At 44.4% G+C, this 8,816-nt stretch overlaps 1 protein-coding gene across 2 annotated transcripts in view; it reads left to right on the forward strand.

Moving 5' to 3' along the window:
- The window catches only part of CORO1C (coronin 1C), an 80,686-nt gene extending 72,614 nt beyond the window's left edge, over positions 1 to 8,072 (forward strand). For both annotated transcript variants that reach the window (XM_032805405.2, XM_075059912.1), the window contains exons 6-11: positions 444 to 563; positions 1,305 to 1,409; positions 2,322 to 2,467; positions 3,676 to 3,733; positions 3,815 to 4,060; positions 5,025 to 8,072. In XM_032805405.2, the coding sequence (XP_032661296.1) occupies positions 444 to 563; positions 1,305 to 1,409; positions 2,322 to 2,467; positions 3,676 to 3,733; positions 3,815 to 4,060; positions 5,025 to 5,144 (795 nt within the window). In that variant the 3' untranslated portion in view covers positions 5,145 to 8,072. The remainder of the gene's footprint in view (positions 1 to 443; positions 564 to 1,304; positions 1,410 to 2,321; positions 2,468 to 3,675; positions 3,734 to 3,814; positions 4,061 to 5,024) is intronic.
- Positions 8,073 to 8,816: the final 744 nt, after the last annotated feature.

Below are 8,816 nucleotides of genomic sequence, written 5' to 3' on the forward strand. Positions count from 1 at the left end.
GCACTCCGTCTAATTTTATTGGCATTTGTGCTTGAATTATCAACATTTTGGGCCCGATTTTTAAATCTGCACAAGGGTAATTTCTTGCATAATTTTCAGGCAAAATTGTGTACCTATAGATGCAGTGGGAGAGTTAGTGGCATAGCTGTCTATTTGCATGTGCTGTAGCTTGCTGAAATATCAGTTCATTTTAATTTTGCTTTTAGAATGTGTAATTCTGCATGATAGGCGGCGCTGAAAGAAACCAACTGAACAGATGCTACTTCTCTTGTATGTTAGTAATTATTTTTTCACCTGGAGCTTTGGGCAAGGACTCTATACCGTCTGGTCAGCTTCTTGGGGCAGTGGTTCTGTGCAACTCGACAAATAGAATTTGGGTTAATTCATCATGAATCTGGATTTCTCTTGAGTGCTGAATGTTTTTCTCTGCAAATCCATTTCAGGAAAAGGAGAGGGCCCATGAGGGAGCGCGGCCCATGAGAGCCATCTTCCTCTCCGACGGCAACGTCTTTACCACCGGCTTCAGCCGCATGAGTGAACGGCAGCTCGCCCTGTGGAATCCTGTATGTGCCATCCAGCTTGTCCTTAGTTATAATGCTGTCATAAGTTACTAACCAAGACACCCTGCTAGTTACTGCAGCGGTTACATTTTATTAATGAGATTATATTCCCCTTCTCCTTAACTCTCTAATCCTGCCCCTACATGTCACAGCTGAGGACAGTGTCAACCTGTTTAGGCCCCAAATTTGTATCTGTAAAGGAAATTGACTCTTGTATAATCTCCTTGGAGGAAGTCTTCTGTGTCTTCCCAAGAACAGTGAAGGCATAACAGCAGCTAAATATTCAAAGCTGCATTTATTATTGAACAGATCAGAAAATATATGCAAAGCAGTGGTGTCCTAGAACAAGCCAGCCAAGCCAAACCTAAATCTGACCAAAGCAAAAAGCAGATCCTGCAGATCTTCCGAGAGGGCCACTTCCATCCGAAATTTTTCATGTGCCAACACAGTGTGATATCTAGCTGTGACATGGTCTGTTTCTTAGATTGTGCAATAGACTCTCTAATCTCTTCCTTAACTTGGCGTGTGTTTGGGGGGACCTGTTAAAAACAGCTTTTGATAGCAGGTCCTCAGAAAACCAGTGTTCTCTCAAACAATGACTGTGCATGCTACAATGTAAGGTCCTTCAGAAAAGTGAAACTGCTGTTGGTCATTCCCCAAACAGTAGGAATCACAAAGGATTTAGCAAATGAATTTACTGGGGATTTCTGTTCTCTAATGATCTAATACAAATCTCATTTGCAGAAAAATATGGATGAGCCAATAGCCCTGCACGAAATGGACACCAGCAATGGGGTGCTGCTTCCATTCTATGACCCGGACACCAATATCATTTACTTGTGTGGCAAGGTATGGAGCAGCTTCCAAGAGGAGCAAAGTGGTTGTGCAGCAGTTTGCTTGTGAGAGCCTGTTGAGATAATGAACCTTGATTACACTGGACATCTGTTTTGTGATAGCCATGCTAATAGGTCTGTCTGAATGATGGGGAGGGATAGCTCGGTGGTTTGAGCATTGGCCTGCTAAACCCAGGGTTGTGAGCTCAATCCTTGAGGGGGCCATTTAGGGAACTGGGGTAAAAATCTGTCTGGGGATTGGTCCTGCTTTGAGCAGGGGGCAGGACTAGATGACCTCCTGAGGTCCCTGCCAGCCCTGATATTCTATGAATGCAGCAGTAGACTGATAGTGACTAGGGAGGCTGAGATGAGGCCATTAGCTGCCTGATGATCAGTGAAAATTTCAGCTGGAGAAAATTAACAATAAAATGTACATTACTCACGGGGCAATTGTTTCTGATGCTTCTCTCCTTTTATGTGATGCGTTTTGAAGGTCGGATTGTTACGAGATATTCCCTTCGCCTCCCATGTAATGGAAATGCCACTGGTCCCTGAATTTAACCCCTCCATTGTTGCCTCACCTACCCAGTACATTGTGGGTGCCCGTGTCTCCAGCACTGCCTCATTCACGTCCGCTTTGGACTGCAGACGTTCCAGTGCAGCACAGTGTTCATAGTATTGCCATTGTGTTTGACAGCTGCATAGAAGCTGGAGGTGGCTTGCGCACTAGCATGACGCATTCCTTCTCTCTTCAGGGAGGAGGCTCCACAGCAGATGTCAGCCTGCTTTTTGTGTAAAGGACATGGGGCCTCGTTAGAAAGGGAGCCCCTCCACGTCCTAAGTACAGTATCCCAGGGCCAAGAGGGGATCCCAGGGCCATGGAATAGTCACTGCCCCTTTCATTCTCCTTCTTCTTTGTTCCCTGCAGGGTGACAGCAGCATTCGCTACTTTGAGATCACAGATGAATCCCCATATGTCCACTACCTCAACACCTTCAGCAGCAAAGAACCGCAGAGGGGGATGGGGTTCATGCCAAAGAGGGGCCTTGATGTGAACAAGTGTGAAATCGCCAGGTAATGAAGTGCTGAGTAGCTGGCACGTGGATGTGAGCAACACAGCTAATCGCGCTAGCCCATTTATATTCCTGCTTTCGGTGCACATCCTGGGCTGTGCCAGCCAGGTTCATGTAGTACAAAGCAAAACAACCTCACACAAGCAAGAGATGTATTTGGTACAAGAACTGAAGGAGGTAGGAGCACTTAAAAGCTCAATTCGATGTGTGATCTGAGACAGTGACACAAATAACGACTGATTTAGAGACCTCTCGCTCGCTCTCGTGTTCTGTCAGGATTTCTGTAGTACCCTTCGCTCTGTGACAAGTGCTGATATTTCTGCTAGGGATAATATGGTCTGAACTGAAAGTGGGTCAGTGTTTGGGTTGAGACTAATGGACTGATGGACAGTATCTAACACAGCAAGCTGCCGGAATCAGCTTTGCTAAAACCAAGTGTTCCATCGAGGCAGTTCTGCTCTATACTGGGTCAGACGTAAGGGTTAATATTAAAGGGATATCTCTTTGACAGTCTAGCATTAATCTCCTTCCAGGCTGTACAGTGCTGCTTCATAAACTTAGATTAGAAACAATTTCGGACTCTTGGAGAACAGTACAGCAGCACTGGCTTAACCAAAGATTGTGACATGGCTGAAAACTGCCAGCGAAAGCCATGCCAAGTAAACATCCCATGGTAAGGAAGAGGCACCTACCATAATCGTTTAATTGGTAGTTGTCTTCTAGCTCAAAATACGAGTAGAGGTGGAAGACTGGTGTGGAGATAGGCCGTGTATAATGCAGCAGCCTGGTGGCCAGAGATGCAGTGCGTGTAGCCTATATTTGTATAGTGCTCATCACCATAGTCTCAGCAGCGATCTGTGACATACTGAGGGCATCGTCAGGCCAAACTGAAGAGACTGCCTAAAGAATCTTGTTTCCATGTGCTGTTCTCTTCGCCCGTCAGTCCACCCAGTCATGAAAGGTATAGAAGCACTGGAGCACAAAGCTGGGTAGTTTTCACCAGCCTTTAGAAAAGCCCCTTCAACTGCTGGGTGTAATGGGGGGGGGGGGGATTACCCAGCTGAAACCTCTTAATCATTTTCTCTTTACTGTCTCTTCCCCCTGCCCCTTGATCACTAGTATCCATTTGGGTGAACAGGAATCAAGCCCAGCTTTCATGTGCCGACTGGCATTTGCTCCCACTAAGTTGTGCTTTTTTCTTTTTGAAAGATTCTTCAAACTTCATGAGCGGAAGTGCGAGCCCATTATCATGACTGTTCCCCGAAAGGTGAGGTGCTGCCTGCAGTGCAAGTTACATAGCGCCTTCCAGCCCAAAGCATGTTACTAATTAATTCCTTCTGACTTCTAGTCTGACCTTTTCCAAGATGACCTGTATCCCGATACGGCTGGTCCTGAAGCAGCTCTGGAAGCTGAAGAGTGGTTTGAGGGGAAGAATGCTGATCCCATTCTCATTTCTTTGAAACATGGGTACATTCCAGGCAAAAACAGGGACCTCAAGGTGGTCAAAAAGAACATACTGGACAACAAGCCTGCAGCAAACAAGAAAAGTGATCTCATTAACACCCCAAAGAAAGCAGCAGACACATCAAATATTGTGAGTAACATCTCACAGGCCAGCAGGGAGTGGCGCTGGAGTCTCAGGCAGGGGGGCTCTACCCTCTGAATCAGTAAAAAACCAAATGCCCTCATTACACTGGGCCCCCATCCCTGTAGTAACAGCCTAGCTAGCTACCATGGACTTAGGGCCCAGGGGCTGCATGGGTGTATGGCTTTCCAGACAAGAGGTAAGTCCAAGATCACTTGTAGCTATTGAAGTGCCCTGTGAACCTTTTGCACAAATGTGTGTTAGGCCTGGTGATCTGGCCACACACTTATATGGGGGATTTACATTCTCTCAGCCCAGTTCCCCGGCAGAGCTGCACTGGGAGGAATAGTTTTGTGCTGCTAGGCAGTGGCAGAGTTTGAAATGGCTTGTGACACTAAAAGTCCTTCTCCCACACTGGGAACTCGTTCCCACAGGAATCTGATTCCCACAGGAAAGCAGCTGGTTAACAGAGGAACTTTGGATCCTAATTCATGAGCCCATCATTTGTCTAAAACCAAACACAACAAATCAGACAAGAGTGGACTGCTGAGGAGGAGAATGTGAAATGCCCTGTGGGCTGACTTTACTGGCTGACAGGTGCTCTAAGAGGGTTGGTTATAAGAGCAGATTTGGTGCATCAGGCCATTGAACGGGTGGCTATTAATAAAGGGGAATATAAACTCCATTAAAAAGCAAACCCTGGCCCTGTGTACCCTTTAAATTTGCACTAACTCCATTAGAAACACTGCTGGTTGCTGTTCCATTAGCATGCTACCCTGTGTCAGAAGCTTCATGTTAGCACTCAACCACATGATTTCCAGCCATCTCAGCTGGTTTATCTGTAAGAATCTCCCTTTGAAATCCCTTTGTGCTGGAACATGTTTGCTTTGGAAACCTCCAACTTCAATATGCAGAATTGCTCCTTCTGGCTAAGTTTTAATGAATTCTGGTTTTGTTTTTTGTTTGGTTCCAGCAAAACGAAGCCAAATTGGATGAGATTTTGAAAGAGCTTAAATCTATAAAAGACACAATCTCCAATCAAGATGAGCGCATTTCCAAGTTAGAACAACAGATGGCGAAGATGACAGTTTGAGAGCAAAGGGAGCAGAACTTTAAGCTGGAGCAGGGCTGGGGATGCACTGCCATTCAAGAAGACATTCCATTTCAGAAGTTGTCAAGCAGCAGCGTGCAGCATTCCAATAAGAACTTTATTATTCTCCTAAATTAACTTCAGCGAAAGCTGATGATTAAAAGCCAAGCTTTTTAGTGAATTTTTCTGATGTTTTAATGTGTTACGTGACTTGGTCAAAATTAAGTCAAAAGAATAAGTGCTACTTTTACAGTTTGTTTCCAGATGTTATGAATTTTTGCAAACAAACTATTCTGATTTTCAGTGTTGTGCCCAATTATCCTTTTGTAGAATTAGGGACCAGTGCCACATTGTTCTTAACCATTTTTTTAAAGTTGCCAAAAAAAAAAAAGTAGCCTTTTATTTTTCCTGTTTGGCACTTTTCAGTATTTGTTTTTTAACTCTAAAGGGACAGCACTGTGTGTGTGTGTGTGTGTGTGTGTGTGTGTATAGAGACTGGGGTATGGCTGTGCATGTGTGTGTTTATACTGTGTGAAGAACAAAATGAAGCTGTTTTGTATAAATCTTCATCTTTGAATAATCTGATCAGTTCCATTTGCAGTGTGGACAAGGCCATTATAGAGCCCCTCCCATAAACCCAAGTGAGTTGACTTTACTGCCTTTTTAACAGTGGCCCAGTCACCATTAGCACCTAGCGAAAAAACTTGGTTGTGAGTGAAGTGACTCATGTCACCCATAACTCATTTCCCTTTCTACATTCGAGAGACTGAATCCTTGTCCTGGAGTCATGCTGTCCTCTTTCCGACACCCTGTGCTTGGATTATCCCAACATGGTCAGAATGGGCATTTTGTTTTTTAAAGGCCAAATACTTTTTACACAGCAGACGTTCATTCTGTTTATCAGCTAACATAAGGTGTAAGGGTGCACAGCGAAATAGCTAAGACAAATGCCCAGAATTCTAATTTGCAAGCCAGTGGGACGTGAGCACATAGCCAAGTTTTCCATTTTGTCTATTCCAATCCTTTGCCTAGCTGTAAATGTGTGTATCTGCATTAAATGCTGCAAGACCAGGCTCCTTTGCTCATAAGGAAGCTATTAAATTTGTGAGCTTAAACTCTTTTTGCCCCCGTTTTTGATGCTGAGAAGTTCCAGCTCCAATATGGCTTTCAGATCAATTGGAAACAGTTGGGTAACTTTACAATGACAGGTCTCCAAAAACAAAAAATATTCTCCCTCTCTCTCTCTATTGGTAACCCCACCAGCTATAGTAAGATCCCATCCCAGGGAACAAAAGATTTCCTGAAATATAAGTGACCTTTATCTCCAGTCCCATTGCAGTCCTAGCTTTTCTGCGTTGGTCTCAGAAACCTTTGAGATTCTCAGGTGAAAGACTCAGTGTAAGTGCATGTTAATCCAAAGCCAACATCCTGACTTGGGTGTGGGGCTCCGAGTGTGCAGTGACTGCCTCAGCCCAGTGAATGTCTGCTTATCGTGAGGGTCTGCGTTATGAGAGGGAGTGGTGTTTGGTGATGAACGCAGCTTCCCAGGTGGGCCCTGATGAGGCTTGCAAAGGATTTACCTGCAGGGGTGAGAGCTTCAGCACCTGTTGGGGGAGAGGGTGCTAGATCTCTGGTAGTCTGCACAGTTTGCTATGATGCGTGTTGAACTTGGGTTGAGCCCCACCCAGGCCAGGACAACTTACCTTGGCACCAGAGGAGAGGCTGATCAACCACAAGTGCAGTTAAAACCTGTCTGTGGGCAAGAGCAGTGAACCAACTGATAAACCTAAAATACTCTTTTCCACCTGAGGTTTGATCTTTGAATTGCCTCACTGCAGTTTAATATATATATGCATGCGCATATGCCTGTCAGAGAGACACGCACACGAGAACTGCTTTCCCAATTAACTGGGGAAGTGCCAGACGAGAGGCTGCCTTTGCACAGGGCAGGTTCGCATTCCATCATCTGGGCACAGGAGTGAGCGCTGAATTTCTCTTCCAGTAGTTTAGCTAGAATTTCTCAAGATCTCCATTTTCTTGTACACCTCTACCCTGATATAACACTGTCCTTGGGAGCCAGAAAATCTTACTGCATTATATTGAATTTGCTTTGATCTGCCAGAGTGCGCAGCCCTGCCCTCCCCCCGGAGCGACGCTTTACCGCATTATATCCAAATGCATGTTATATCGGGTCATGTTATATCGGGGTAGAGGTGTATTTGCATGTTCAAAACTTACAATGAAGGAGTCTCTTGTTCTGGAAGGTGAGTGTTTCTGACCTAAGGTGAAATCGTACCATTGGGACAGTTAAGTGAACTTTTAGCAGGTGAAGCGTAAGCATTGATGAGAGAGAACAGAAAACGTATACAGTGTCACAGGATGAAAGCTTCATAAAACCAGCTCTAGGTTGTTTAAGACTGTGAGCCAATGTTCTTGAGGTTGTTTGCAGCCTAGACAATTCTGGGTATTTGAATGTTTGATGTTTTTTGTACTGCGATCAATGGCTGATGGGGTGGATTTTGGCAAACAAAACCCAGTTCTTCCTGGGTAGTGATCTCCTTGTTAATTTGTATGTGTGGCGTCAAGTCTATGTGCTGAGGGTCTTTGTTTTTCTAATCAGAGGGAATGAAGTTTCTGAAATGCCAGATTTAACTGCCCAACCAACACTGTTGTAAGGTAGAGTGATGGTTTAGAGAAGGGGGCAGGGGAAAGTCCTCCTTGATCTTTTAGTTTATAGCTTGTATTTTATTTAAATGAACTGATGATGCCTAGCCAGGCTCAAACAGAGTCAGTGCCTGAAGCTTTTTTTAGCCTTGATATCCCAGAAGAGAACCAGCAATGTATTTGAGAGATGCGCTCTTATAGAGCGGCCATAGTATCCTGTCCAAATATTTGCTTCCATTTTCAAAGATAAAATCATTGATTACAACATTCCATTGTCTGTTGTTTTTCTTTGACACCTTGTTCCCGTAGCATTCTGTGGTGCTTAATTACATTAGAATGAGTGTCAGCGACCTGAGCAGGTAGGTAGCAGCCAATGTTTAATTTCTTGCTGGGGATTAAGATATTTGTAGATTAGCATAGGATACAACAGTCTAGACATAAAATAGGGTGAAACTTTCAAAAATGTGCTTGAATCTTGTCTTCAAAAGTGACATAGGCAGTTAATTGAAGTCCTTGTGACTTGCAACGAGGCTTAGGCATGTTTGAAAACATTACCTGCAGCTATTTATCAGAGAATCACGTCCTTTCTTTAGTTTGACATTCTTGGAAACAAGCCCAGAACTCTCAAACTTTTTTTGTATTTTCACTTATGTCAAAGATTCCCTTTCTCCAAGTAGGCCACTAAGGCCTTTCATTTCTAGTCAACTTCCAGCTTTGCAGAACTGACACTTCTCGAAAGGAGCTTTGCCCTCCAGCATCTTTTCTGTAGGTAGGTGGCTGAAGAGTGGATAATGGAGCCTGGAGCTGTTCACCTCCAGTTTGCCAATTTGAATCCAAGACACATCATCAGTGACTGAAAATTGTATCATCCCACAGCTGTTTAAAGGCTTTTGTGAAATGGCTTGTTTCTCAATCCAGTTCCTAGCAGAAAATAAGTGTGTACACCCCACATCCTGCCACTCCATGATGGCATACAGCCCTTGTAATGGTGGCTCTCCGGAATGCAGAGTA

This window comes from Chelonoidis abingdonii, chromosome 22 (genome assembly GCF_003597395.2).
Source record: "Chelonoidis abingdonii isolate Lonesome George chromosome 22, CheloAbing_2.0, whole genome shotgun sequence".
In the NCBI taxonomy this organism is placed as follows: domain Eukaryota; kingdom Metazoa; phylum Chordata; order Testudines; family Testudinidae; genus Chelonoidis; species Chelonoidis abingdonii.